This window comes from Drosophila willistoni (genome assembly GCF_018902025.1).
Source record: "Drosophila willistoni isolate 14030-0811.24 chromosome XR unlocalized genomic scaffold, UCI_dwil_1.1 Seg41, whole genome shotgun sequence".
NCBI lineage: Eukaryota > Metazoa > Arthropoda > Insecta > Diptera > Drosophilidae > Drosophila > Drosophila willistoni.
In genome coordinates this window covers 848,236-863,116 of record NW_025814058.1, presented here as the reverse complement: position 1 = coordinate 863,116, position 14,881 = coordinate 848,236, and the positions used below count along the sequence as shown (strand labels likewise).

General features: G+C 36.7%; 1 protein-coding gene across 1 annotated transcript; it reads right to left on the bottom strand.

Annotated features, from left to right (window-relative positions):
• Positions 1–12,367: 12,367 nt before the first annotated feature.
• LOC6643207 (nucleolar protein 11) lies at positions 12,368–14,759 on the bottom strand. The gene is made up of 3 exons (XM_002065762.4): positions 14,531–14,759; positions 13,942–14,470; positions 12,368–13,880 (listed from the first exon to the last, which is right to left on the bottom strand). The coding sequence occupies exons 1-3, from the start codon at positions 14,660–14,662 to the stop codon at positions 12,580–12,582; spliced, it is 1,962 nt and encodes a 653-aa protein (XP_002065798.1). The 5' UTR covers positions 14,663–14,759; the 3' UTR covers positions 12,368–12,579.
• Positions 14,760–14,881: the final 122 nt, after the last annotated feature.

Genomic DNA, 14,881 nt, shown 5'->3' with positions numbered 1-14,881 from the left:
TATTATTGGTATTAATGTTATATTAATAAAATATAAATTGGGTTAAAGACCCAAATGATCACTGATCGATCTGCCTCATTCACATAAAAACAGAAATAAATATACATATATACCTACCTATATATTTTCTAAAGTGTATAAGAAGACTTATTTTCGCTAATATCTTTGTTTTTCTCTATTATCAATATTGTTATTATTATTAGTTGTTTAACTTATTAAACTTAGTATACAGTACATAATTTCCGGTATTCCTTCTGAGACGAAAAGGGTTCTCCTATCTTATCTTATCTGGTCTATGTACCTCTATCTGTATCTATATCTGTATCTGTATCTGAGTGTCCGTATCAATATCGGTTACAACATCAAATTGAAACAATTCGAAATCTATGAAAAAGCAAAAACTTAACTAAAAAAAATTCACACCTTTTCTTCCAAGATCTAAGTTACCAATGAATTAAACAAAAACACAAAAACAAACCCAAAAACGAATATGAATAAATAAAAATTAATATTTTAATTGTTTATGTAACTATATGTGTGTATGTGTGTGTGTGTAGGCCAGTCAAAAAGAAATTGAAAAGAAAACTCTAAACAAGTAATACTTAACAAAATGAAATTAAAAACAAAATGAACACAAAACCAACATTGAAGAAAATGTCTTAGAAAAATTCAAACTTGAAAAAAAAAAAACAACACCTACTCAAAGTATAAAAACTAATTCTAAATTATAGATCAAACATTACGGAGCTTGTATGTATGTATGATACATTTTTCATAGAACTATTCCCAAAAACAAAAACAAAAAACAAAAACAAATTTTGGTTAGCAAAACTAAAAAAAAAACGAACAAAAAAAAAAAAACAAACAAATAAGATAATGTAAAACTCCAACTCCTTGTAGCGATATTCTGAAAGAAACTTAACAAATCGAAAAGTAAAAGAAAATATTCTACATATATATATATATAATTTTTTTTTGTTTTTAGTTTGATTTTCTAGTGATAATTCGACAAAAAGAAAAGTATATATAACAATGCTCTGCCATGAGTCTCTGACAAAAAAAAAGAAGAAAATAAGAGAGAAAAAAGAAGAAAAACTAATAACGAAAATTAATAATACGAAAATAAATAAATAAATCTGTTTACTTCCAAAAAAAACCAAAGAAAAACCCCCAAAAAAACAAAAAAAAAAAAAAAACACCGCAGTGTGAGAGAGTGTGAATATTTTTTGTTGTTTTTGTTGTTGCCGCTCAGACTATGTAATTTTGTAAGTAACGGAAATTCCCACCGTCTATACATCATCATCAGACGGAGTCAGCCAACGCGAGAGAGAGAGAGAGAGAGATCGAGATCGAGATCTAATAAATATGGCGCTTTTGCTTGTCTGTCTGGGATTGTATATTATATAAACACAGATTGCTATATACGAGGGCTGACTGAAAGGTAATCGAATGCGAATCTACTCGAAACCTGTAGACTTCTGGGCCCAATCGAGATTGGGTCTGTTGCTCACATGGATCTCTCCAGGCTTTTTTCGACATAGGATGCGGTTTTAACATGATTCTACTATAACTGGCGGCTTGTACTATCAACGATTCTAGAATATAACCATTTACTCGTTGTGGATATGTATGGAATCATATATATATGCAAATTCTTTTCATTGGAGCTTCTATGTATATGTATTATGCAGGCAAATCGGAGAGAGAGCTCAAATATACATATATTGTATGATGAGGGCAAATGCCATTTGCCAGCCAAGTTAGTTAATATTAATCCTATTCTATTCTCAGGTGTCTTGATCAGCCTCCACAAGTAAATCCCCCCATTGTCAACAATGTAAGCCTCTGGTTTAAGTAAAATACTAGGCATGAGGCAAGAGACTGATTTGCATAGACTTTCGTTGTTAGTTATTTCCACAAATTGAACTTTCAGTTTGATATATCTTACTTGCGAAGTAATTTGCATGCATTTCCTATATACTACAACTATATAGAATATGTATATAGAATATATATGTACCTACATGTATATGTATGTATGTTTGTTTGGTCCAACTTACCCATATTTTAATGCAGCATTTCACAACCGAAAAAGAAAGCGAAACTAAAGTTAACAAGCACTTGTCCATAAAAAAGAAATATTACAAAAAAAAAAATATAAAAAAATAACGTATACGTATAGTATAACTATTATGTTATTACTGTTGCTGTTGTTGTTTTTAGGTTTTACTTTTCTTTTTCGTTCACATGACTGATGAACAGACGCTAATATTAACTTCGGTAAGCTAGCTTTATGACGTTATGTATCACTCATACAGCTAGATAACCAAAGACAACATAGCACCCTGTATATGCGAGGGTCACAACATTTTCGATTGTTCATCATATTGATTGGGCACTTGGTGGTTGTTTTTTGCTTTTTCAGTGTCATCTTAGACAGCATGCTGGGCTAAAAAGTCTCTTGGCCAATTTGTTGTTGATGTGGCCATCTTGCTGAACATTTTTTAGACGCGCACCCCCCCAAACCCATACCATCGGCATTCCCCTTTTCCCATGGTCATTCACTCGATTTCTTGTCTCACGAATATACTCACAGACGTTTGCGCAGACGTCACGTCATCACACACACACACACACGAGTATGTGTGTGTGTGCGTGTGTACATTTTGCGCAGGCGTTGCAGACTGCATTTAGAAATTTCTGTTTTTTAGTGCATATTGCATAAGAGAAAGAGAGAGGGAGAGAAAGACAGGGAAGACGGGGGGCGTTTAGGGTAAGAGACACACTGAGAGACAAGGGCGGGCAAAAGGGGTCAAAGGTGGACGGGCGCGCGTTCGTCCAGAACTGTTTCAGTTTCCCAGTTGAAGTCTATTCCCATACACGCTACTATGATCAACAATTATGCCAAGGCAAAACGGAATGAAAACTTTTTGAATATTTCTTAAACAAAAAAGAAGAAAAAAAGAAGCTTTTCGACGTCTTCGTCTTCATCGTCATCGTCTTCTTATTCTCATTGTTTCGGTTGGTCAAGTGACTGTAACTGGAACGACAAACGTAGCTGATGACGATGACGACGACAACGACGACGACGTCGATTGAGTGGTTGTTTGCATTGGTGGTGTTATAGCGCCGGTTGCAGGTCCAGCTCCCCAGGTCCACGGTCCGCATCTCAAGCAAAGTGAATGGCTCACTGACTGGCCTTTACATACAGTCAAGTGATAAAGTATTTGTACAGCTCAAAGCAATTGTATGTCCCTTTGTCAAAAATTTCAATTTCTATTCATATAAGTGAATATCAATATATTTAATATACTTTTCTAAAGCCTAAGTGGCTTCACTTGGTATCTAAATTCCATTAATTCGAACTAGAAGTTAAAGAAATTTGACCAAAGTCTCAGAATCTGTCCCTAAATTAGAATAATGAAAGGTTTACAAGAATTTTTCAAAAATGTTTCAAATATCGTAAACAAAAAAATTCATAAACGACTTTTAACTTTTATGGCTGTCCAAAAATTATTTTGTTTGACTGTAAATTTTAGCACAGAGCGTAACGTAACGTTCCCACAATTATGCGTCTTGCGATCCACACACACACACATACCAACACACACACACACATACAGAGAGACATTCGTTTTTACCAAGTTTACTCGCTTCTCCTTTCTTTGCTCAACACTTTGGAACAACGCGCAGAATATTTATTTAAATGATATAGACGAAAGTGATATTAACGAAACTTTTGGGAATTTCCGAAGACTAGCTAACTAAATAAGAATCTATAAAGAAAGATCGAGAGCGAGAGCGAAAGACAGACAATATAGAGACAGAGACTGAGAGTGAGTAAAGGATTTGTTTAGGCCTTCATTTAATGGCCATATTTCAGCACATTGAAAATTGGGACTAGGCCTAAGCTTTGCGTACGATTAATGATTACCAATTCAACGATTTCGTATGGCCCAAAAACTCGTTTATGCATACAATATAAGATGAGAGATGATTTGACTTGACTTGACTTTACTTTACTTAACTTGAGCTTGCGATGACGATATTGAATCTGTTATTGAAAATGCTGAAAGCGTGAGCGTGAGCCGGATGTATGTACATACATATATATATATATATATATATATATATACGTTTGTCTGTGTGTAATTACATAAACCCGCAATGTACATTAGATGTATTACACATAGGTTTTTATTATTATTATTATTATTTTAACATACCTGTGGCTGTGGCTTTAATTCCATGGGCTGATAGACATATACATACATATACACAAGTGTATATATATATATATGACTTATAGAGTAGAAGGATTCCGCTTGATTTTGTAGAATTGACAAAAAAACACTTTGAACATCAAAAAACACACACAAAAAATCGTTAAAAAATTTTGAGATAGACTTTTTACCTTCTATTAAATAAAAAAAAAAAAATTAATTTGGTATGGTTTGCTTTGGTTATATATATATGTATGTATATACATATATAGGTATATATCTTCTGGTTTTTTTTTGGTTATTTAATTTTTATTTTTATATGTTTTTTTTTTTTATTTTTGGTTTCGTGGTTACCATTTGGGCACACCTTCAACGCCGCCAAACGCTTCTAAACTAAATTCAGTTTTGGTAAAAATGAGACAAACGAGCTCCAGATCAGCTTCTTGAGACGTCCAACGACGACGTCGTCGTCGTCGACGATGGCAGCGACGTCACCTGGTGTAGATACATATATACAAGACCTGTATCTCCCTCTCTCTATCTCTCTCCCTCGCACACACGCACACACACACACTGTTTCTCTCTCTCTCTATCTGTCTGTCGGTGTTTGTGCGTTGGTGTAGCCCGCTGCCGATCACCGACTACGCTTAGGTACCCCATACCTACAGACCCTACCCCCTACCCTTTAGCCCCGTTTTACCCACAGTCATAGCCATAGAGACCGGGTCGGTCGGGCCCGAAGTCTTTTGCCGAGTTGTTACCTGATTTTCGAGTTTTTGTATTACTTTGCTTTGCTTTTTCGTAGTTGTTGTTTCTTCGCTGTTCGGATTTCCCGCCAAATGAGAGAGCTACAGGTAAGAGACAAGTACAAAAAAAAGAAAGAGTGTGTGTGTGAGTGCAAGTATATGCGTGAGGTGTATAAGGTGTACATAGACACACACACACACACACATGGATAGATAGGTAATGCCGTTCAAAGACATTCGTTGCCTAATGACTACATATGTATGTATGTACATACATATATACATAGATATATCTCTCTATATATGTATGAGTATATTGATTTTTCAATTTCAACAATGCGGGTGAAAAATGTTCAAAAATATTATAAATGTCAACATCATGCCAAGGGGGTAGAAGTGGGTGGTGGGCAGGGGTTGTGGCTCTACCAGTTTGGTGTACATTTCAAAAAGCTAAGAAAAACACACACCAAAAGCCAAAAAAAAAAAAAAACCAGTTAAATACAAAAACGTGAATGTTAACGTAGACAATGTCTGCAGCAGCAAAATTATTGCCAAAAAAAACCAAAAAAAAAACTCAAAATTCAAGAGAGAAACTTGATCAAGCCGCTAGCCGGGTGTCTAACTTAGGCGGGCTAGAAAGTGCGCTATATATATATATGTATATATACATACTGTATAATAAAAGTGGGAGCCGTGCGATGCGGGGGAGCCAAGTGCTGGTGGTGCGGCGGTTGGGGTGGGGAAGGGGCAGAGGGGCGTCTGCTAATCAACAGCTGTAAAAACAGCTCTAGCAAATGATGTGCTAAAGTTTTATTTTTTTCCTCCCTTTCTTCTTAACTAGTTAAATTCCTATCGACAGAGAAAGAAGAAGAGAGATAGTGAGAGAGAGATATCTAAAATATTACCAAAACTGTCAAAATTCAGCAAGATGTTTCAGTAAATCTCATTGTTTAGACACCCTAAAAAATATATATATTTTACAAGATAAGGAAATTGATTTACGAGAAAGAGAAGCTTAGATACAATTGTTTAAATATGGAAATTTTCAAACAAAAACAAAATCTTGGTTTTGATTTTAAAAAGATCAATTTGATTTTATAACCAAATCAAGTACTTACCAAGGTTTTATTGTATTTTTTTCAAATTCAACGAGATAAAATCAGTAATGGTTAAAAACAAAAACCAATGCCTCCTTAAAAAAACAAACTGTATTTGAAAATTCTGTCCACATCGATGGAGCTGTAAAAGCTACTAAAAAATGTCTGTTCAGTTTTTCAGTTGAGTCACATTTGGTATACAAAATTTAAGTATAGCTCACAACCGACTGTAGCGCAATGACCACGCAATAGTCAGGCAAAAACCAACGACGACGACGACGACGACGACGACGACGACGACGACGACGACGACGATGATGATGATGGCGATGGCGATGGTGAGGGAAAGGCAAGACAAAAGAAAAAAAAAATCACTTTTATGGCAAAGATCAAACTGGCAGAAAGACAACACCAACAACAACAACAACAGCAGCAACAAAAGTAAAGGCAACAGCAGCAGGCACCGTCAAAAAATACGTTACCAAGGTAGGCCGAAGAGGCCGAGGCTCAACGCTTACGTTAACGCTGCGCATGCATGGCAACATCTTGAACAGCAACAACAATAATAATACACACACACACACACAACAACAAGAGCTAAAGAGCCAAAGAAATGGCCGTTAAAGTTGCCAAGCAAATGGCAAAAGGCAGAGGCGTAGCCCGAGCATAACCCATTCTCAGTCCCCCCGCCGAATCGCACCCTCTATAATACGTGAGATGTTCTGTTGGCACGTTTTTTTTCCTTTTTTTGTTGTTGTGTTGTTGTTGTTGTTGTTTGTGTCTTTCTTTCCTTCTCTCTGGCTCTTCTCTTGCTGTTTTGGCGTGGTCGCTGCCGCCCGTTCGCCATCATAAACGAAGTCAATTGAATTTAAATTTAAAGTACATAATGGCTAACTTTTAGGAGATGGACGGGCAGCGGGGGTGGCCGCTGGAGGGAAGAACAGGGTAAGGGGTGGGGGGAGCTGGCCACGCTGCTGCTGCTGCTGCTGCCGCCTTTCGAATTTCACAAAAGTCGTCGTCGTCGTCGTCGTCTTTGTGTGGGATTGAGGTTTTTGTGTTTTTTATTTTTCATACAAAAGATTTCTTATGTACAAGTTCCAGGCACGCAAGGCTTCGTTTTTATATGTATTACCATATACGTATGTGTGGGTGTATGTGTGTGTGTGTGTGTGTGTGTGTGCTCGTTGCTCTTTTTATGTAAACGTGCTTAAATTTAAAGATCAAATTGCCAGCTTGATTTTCGGCTCAGGAATTTTAAATTGTAGAAGAAACCGCAATGAGAAGCAAAATTTACACAATTTGTTTCCCTCGTTTTATTGTATTTATTTAATTTTTTTTTTTGTAATTTTGCACATGACTCATTTTGACAATTTGCTATTTAGATGTGTTGTTTAACAATAAACTCTCGACTGATCATAGCTTTCGATCACCTTTCATAGGAAAAATGTGTGATTAAGTCGATTCAAACGAAAGACTTAGGCAACGAACTTATTGACATTATTTATTCATTGGTTTTTTTTTGTACTTTTTTTTGCTCATCTCAAACAAAATGGTATGGGAAGCCTAACGACAACAACAGCAACAACATCAACAAACGCCATAAAATTTGCAATATTTACTTAACATTGGCAGACTCCCTCCCGTCATTGAGATAGCGAAAAAAAAACAGTACTTACGATAATTCTTGTTTCTACTTTACATTTCTTTCACGAGATTCACGGTGAGAAATATTTGACGTTCCACATATGTACATACATATGTATATCTATATGTGTGTATATATTGTGCACATATTTACAATTGTCTATATATACATACATATGTACATAGAAGTGTATCCATATGTTGATCTTAAATTTGTTGCCTTGTGGGTTTGATGTTGGCTTAAACGTCAAGGGAGAAATGGAATCAAGTGACTCATACATAGAATGAGTGGTCAGTGCAAATAATTCCAATGCATGTGTGTGTGTGTGTGTGTTTGTGGGCGAAGACTTATTGTCTTACGATTGCAATTGTGGCAAGGCTTTTGCGCAATTTATGCAAATTGTAGACATAAACTTAAATTCTAAGCTTGATTAAAGCTGACATTAATAAATTTTCAATTCGGAATAGTTTTATTAAACAATAGGCCAATAGTTGGCCTATTAGTAGTTTATAACATATTTTTGTAGTTATGGCTCACAATATAAAGTGTCTCCATCTCCGTATTACATATATGCTTCTAAGTGTATGTATATAAGTATATAAATAGACATACATACATGGGTCCCGAATGGACCAGTTTAAAAAGCATAAGAATCAAGCTAACTGAAAACCAGTTAAGCCCCTCGATCACTAACTCAATACTCTTTTGGGGCCCCGCAACTAATTCAATATGCATATCAAAAGGTTTTGGACCATATTTGCCTCTATTCGAGCTCAACATTCGAGCCCCATCCCCTGGCTCCATGGAACCCCCTTCTACCTATTACCCAAATCGCCACAGAACCAATAAAAAGTCATTAAACAAAGAAAACATGTTTTGGCTTAAACAAAGGCTTTACCCAACAACACACACACACACACACACACATACCCATACACATACACACAATTTGAATAATCTGTAAGAATAAGCGGACAAAAGAAAGCAAAGCAAAGAGAATACCAACAAAGTCAATAATCTGATTGGGGAGAAACGAAGCCAAAGCCACGCTCAATTAAAAACTACAACAACAAGAAACGGCCAAAACCAAAATCAGAGAGCCAGACCCAGCAGAAGAAAAATCAAATTAATGAAATACAAATAAATTTCGGTATATGTGGCGGCAGAGCGACCGAGAGCGATAACTAAGAGGCAAGTAGAAAGACACCAAAAATAAAAAAAAAAGAACACAAAATGATAACTTTTGTATTCCGCTGCGAAACTGTACCCCCTGATGGCCATGATGGCCATGATGATGATGATGCTGATGCTGATGATGATGCTGCTGACGATGATGATAATGATGATGATGCTGCGTGGCAGCGAACCCGAACGATTGATACAAATGCTGCTGCTGCTGCTTCGTCGTTTTTTTTTCCCTGTTCCGTCTCTTGTTTTTTATTTTTGTTCTTTTTTATTTTGGCCTTTAAAAAGTCAAAGCAGTAAGTAACAATGGCAAGCAGCCATGGCACACATGCGGCGAGAGAAGAGGAAAGTTTGGGCTCCATCTTCACGTGGAATAAGAACAAGATCTCATTGCATCGTTTCGATGCTGTTGCCTGTTGCCTGCCTTCAAGTCAAGCCAGCCTCCACCCCTCTCCCTCTCTGCAACCGCCGCCGCAGCCTGGTAACAAGTTTTCAACTGGCTGAAAAATTCTAAAAATAATGCCGGCCGGTTTGTCGTTAACACAAAAAAAAACCTATATATATATATACATATATAGGGCTACACCAAAATCCTCTTGAGCCGACAATCGTATACACTTTTTTCAAAATTATGGCTTAAAGCAAGTTAAACGTTAAAGGAAAACCAAACATTTTTGAAACCACTTTTGATTCATTGCTGCAAACGGCTAAATGCAGCAGATGTACTCTATGTTTTGGGCAGTGTATTATAATCAATATGAGTAACATTTCAAAAAAGAAACTCACAAAAGGATGCCATGGATGCCAGGGTCCCGGGAAGTTGATGAGCCAAGTGCCAGTCACAAGGCAGCTGCAATCGACATCCACCAGAATCTCAATCTGGGCTCGAGGGATGAGAATAAAAGACTACCTGCTGTCAGGTAGGCGTATTGCAGCCCTTTTTTTGTATCTTGTCTTCTATATGTATGCATGTATGTGTGTTTGTGAGTGTGTTTATCTCTGTGTATCCTTCACCAACGGCCAGTTTCATCTCCTTCACTTGGTATATAAGGAACTGTATATACTTATATACACACACACACACACATTAGAGGGCTAACAGATTGGTATGACTTGGCAACTTCTTTGGATTACACAGCGACTGGGCTAGGCTGCTGTCTTTGCTATTTAATGGTTTTAGGAAATCGAAAATTAAATAATTTATCTCAACTTTATGACGTTACAAGCAGGTTTTTCTTGTACCCCACCTTTCCCACCTTTCTTGACCACCCCCACACCCATCTCCTTTTGCTTAATGTTGCCCCCTTTATCCCCTCGCGCCATACACCAGCACGCGATCAGTCTTTAAAAGAAAAAGACAAAAAATAGGGGGAACACAAGAAATGCTTTTAACTTGCTCCTCTTACTCTGGGGGCCCACGTTCAATCAACTGCCCCCCTTCCCCTCTCCCCCTTCACCGTCACCATCACAACCACCACTTGAAACCACAATATATAACCATATACCAAAAAAGGGGTGCAGCTATTTGGAAATTTTTTGATTTCATTGGGGTTTTTATACCCTATTACCATTGGCTAAAAGGATATGTACATACATACATAATTTGATATTCAATTATTTCAATTCATTGCTATTTATTTAGTTGATATTGTAGTTCAAATTAGCTTACAGTATTTTCACTTTGGTCAAACAATTTGGATTTGAAATCGTTTAAGTATGTAGCGGATATATGTATATATATATATTTTCTACATCCTCAAACGCCTGAATTTCAGAGATCTTTTGAGTTTCGACGACAACTTTAGAAGTTATAGTCTTCTAGAGAGATCTGTAAGTTCAAAAAGACGAACGAACGAGGGGCAAAGAGACATAAATAGATCGACTTGACCCTTAATGTTCATTAAGTATACATTGTGTACATAATTAATGGAGTGGAAGAGGCTTTCTTATGTTACATAAATTTTGGCGACTTTAGTATACCATTTACCCACTGGGAGCAAGGTATCTTTGCAAAACTACATTCAATATGTTTACCTTATTAATAAAATTTTTTATACATATTTCAAGAAAACAAAAAAGAAATTAATAGTAGATGAAATAGAAAAAAGAAGTTAGTAGTAGATTCTAGTCTACGCAATTTCACACAAAATAACAGGAATTTCAATATTACAGTTTGATATTTATACTTTTGACTTGAATATTTTTGAAAAATAGTTAAAATTAAAATTTCCATCTATAGTTAGTTTAGTAGCTGTTCTAGAAAAACAAAAACGAGGTTCGAGAAATTTCTATTTGAGCCTTTCTTCATTGCTACTCTTACCAAATTTTGAGCTGGTTCCTAATTTGACAAACCCTTTTACACAGTTTTGAATATATAAACTACATAATAAGGAATACTTCGAAATTCCCTGAAAGAATCAGATAACATTAACCAAATTCTTTCAATGAATAAATCTTTAAGATAAACTCAAAATATTGATACATTTATATATTCAATTTTTACTTCCTTAAGAATTCCTTTGATTGAAAAGTTAATACAAATTAATACTTTACTATCTTTGGAGCTAAAAATATATCCTAAACATAGAGTGCGATTTGTAAGACAGTCTGTTATTTGATTCGGAGTGTATATAATACTATAGTGTATATATACATTACTTGTAGCTTAATGAGAAGAATGACTTTTGGCTTTGCATTGTAAATTGCTTATTCATGTGGAAAATTCTTGTACAGGGTATATACTGGTGACTTGCCTTACGTATTCAAGATACCCAGGGAGTTTGATTCGATTTGTATTTTTGAATTTGTTGCCTGTTAAGTTGTCAGTGGACATTGGCTCATTAATTTTGAACTAACCAACTTGAAAGAGTATGCAATTGTCGTTCAGATCGATGTCAGTCCAAGTACCCTCTGGTAGTTATTTTGAGCATCGTTTTTTTGTATTTTTTATTTCTACCTCTGGTCATCGCTCTCAAGTTGTTGAAATTGGTGGCGAGAAAGGCACAAGAGAGAAAGTGGTAAAGAGGTTTGGAGGAGATCGAGTGGTTTGGTTTGTCATTGTTGCTGATGAAATGATGACAAATGAAGGGGATGGAGCTTGAAGCTTTCAGTGCGTATTCATCGTTAACGAATTGTTGGAAAAGTTTTACTTCATTTTGGAGTTCGAGACTAATGCTGTAGGCAGTTGGTTAAAATTTGTTTTGGTCATATATGTACATATACACACATAAGTATTTGTACATATGTATGTATATACTACATTTATATATACATAGTATATAGGTATATACTCATACTTTGTTGTCCCGAATGCACAACTTTATCGCATATCTTCCATACAAATTATATCAAATAACTAACATTTACTTCGACAGGAATGTCTCAATCTCAGGGCTCTCACATAAAAACAATCCTTTTTGATGTTCATGCCTTTTTTACCCTTTGGTCTACTCAGATACAGACTCAATTAAATATTTGTCAGAGACTTTTTACTCTATTAAATCTTATTTGTTTAAATAATAATAGTAGATATGTTTGTTTGAAGACAGCAAAACAATTTGATCACAAAGAAGTAATATAATTTGTCCAGCATATAAATTAAAAATGTTGTTTTTTTAAGGATTACTTTTTGGTAATTATGTATTTATTTTATTTAATAACTAATTAGCAAATACAGAATTCATCTAGTATAAGACAAACTCCTCGATGCCATACCAGTTGGTCGAGTAAATGGGCTTTAGTTCTTTTCTTTCCACAATGTTCGTTAACAATGGTACCAAAACTTCGATATCTTGAATATTCTCCTCGTAAAGTTTCAATTGCTGTGACCAGTTGGTAAGCAATTCCAGCAGGGATTCATCTTTGGATATGGTTAGCAGAGTAAAGTGAGAAGTAAGCAAGGCTCCCAGCCACTGTAATGCATGAATTTCTGTTTGTGCCACTGATGACTCCCGATCGGGGCGCTCTTCCAGCTGTAAATGAGGATCAATGACCAAATGATATAAATGTTCGAGTAAGTGCTGAACATGTGTAAGTTCCAGGCGTTGTCGCAGAGGTTCTTCAATTGCGCTAGGCTCGAAACTAGTGGCTAGAACAGCATTTAGAAGTTTTTTCTTTGGATCATTCTGATCAAGAGCATAGCGCAAAGACCACGCCAACATGGACTCGGAAATATTGCAATATCGTTTCAAGCACATTAACATTTGCTTGGAATTGTTAGTTTTGATAAAAAGCGTTAATAGTTTTTCGGCAATTTCCTGTTCTCCGGCTCCGCACTTCTCAAGTTGACGAATCAATGCCTGGGTTGTGACAGTAAAAGAGCCATCATCGTGGAAATTTGACATCAGCGTTAGACCGACATCCTCAAGACTGTTTTCACACCTTCTGACCTCACCATGTACATGCTGCTTGACTAACTCATTCATATTCTGTTGGAACACTTCGGGCGGATCGAACGGAACATTTATTTTATCCGCTGGCGCAATAGCCTCAATGGCCACATTGTCCAGTTTGTGTTCATCTATGTGAGGTTTGCTGCTATTGTCGAACCGAATGGTTGCCTCTAGGCATTCCTCTTCATTAATGTGATCAAGCTCAATTGTTATTTGGTTCATGTGGGTGTCATCAAACTGAGAGCCCAACATATCAACCAATAATTCACGATTCATGCGATAACGCACAGCTGCTATGTTCTGTCCCATGGCCAAGAGAATGTGCTCATCCCGTGACCACAGTCGGGAGAATTCCAGATATACTTTGAAATACTGCTTAGCATTAACCACTTTAAATTGCGTGTTATAGACAAGCAGGGAGGCACCCTCCTGTCCATAGTTGGCGCCATAAATGGCAGCAAAATTACGCGAGACTCCATGTACAGACAGATTGCTCTCCACATTAAGATGCGATAGCATTGAGACAAATTGTCCCGGTGCACGTTCTGTGGAACCCTCGCCAAGATTAAGCATGAAGATACGTTTGTCAGACCCTAAAAAACAGAGCAATGTAATCAGATGGAGTTTCATCACAGTTGACTGAAGTCTACTCACAAATGGTTAGCAAATGTGGCGCAACATCATCTTCAATAACAGCATAGCCGGTCAATCTGATTGATTCTCTTTGCAGGAGATATTCCTTTCTTGTCGATGTGTCTAGAGAAACTCGTACCAGGTGTAACTCTCCAGTCTCGCGCTTCTCTTGGAAATATGTAAGCACCTGGTGACCTTCGGCTAGTGTAAACACAGTTGGCTTAGTAAGCACTGTTGCCGCTGTTAGAGCCAACTGCTCGGCTGTGTCCGCCTTCTGATCTACGCGTGATTCCAAAGCCGCCGAGAGGGTTTGACAAACACCGTCGCTATATAAAACTAGAGCTTCCTGATCTGTTTCCACCAGATGGGCAATGCTCTTCTGGAATTTCAGCTTTTTGCACTTGGTGACATCTAAGGTCTCCACATTCCATAGGCGCAATGAATGATTTCCAAATACACCGACATATTTTTGACTATTTCTATCATAGATGACCTTTGCTGAAAGCTTTTCTGGCAGAGACCAACTAAGCAATTGCTTCTGGGTGCGAATCTGGGAAGATGAGTTTGAAATTAACTTTCATGTAAATATGTTTTCAATAGAATAACTTACATTAAGCACAACAACAACATTGCGAGCCAGTGTTGTAACTACATTTCCCTTTTCGCAGTCCGAGGCCAAGCCAAGGAACTCCTTAGGATCGGGTATGGGAAACAGATTATAATACGACAAAAACTTTGACATTGTTATCACTCGCGGTAGAGTATACAATTCAACAACACGTGCGAATGATTATTTCTTTAGCGGCACACCACTTCATCCGATAGTTATCGATGGCAATCAGCTGTTCGATGAAGTGCAGACACATTGAATGTTGGCTAGATTGTATTAAATAAGATATAATAATATTTATTTAGTATAGATTAAACTTAGGCATGTCCAACAATTTTTAATGGAACTGCA

Coding starts and splice junctions, on each gene's coding strand:
- LOC6643207 (XM_002065762.4), bottom strand. CDS start 14,662: ATGTCAAAGTTTTTGTCGTATTATAATCTGTTTCCCATACCCGATCCT. Junction 14,471..14,530: donor ATGTTGTTGTTGTGCTTAAT/GTAAGTTATTCT, acceptor TCATCTTCCCAG/ATTCGCACCCAGAAGCAATT. Junction 13,881..13,941: donor GCCACATTTGCTAACCATTT/GTGAGTAGACTT, acceptor TCTGTTTTTTAG/GGTCTGACAAACGTATCTTC.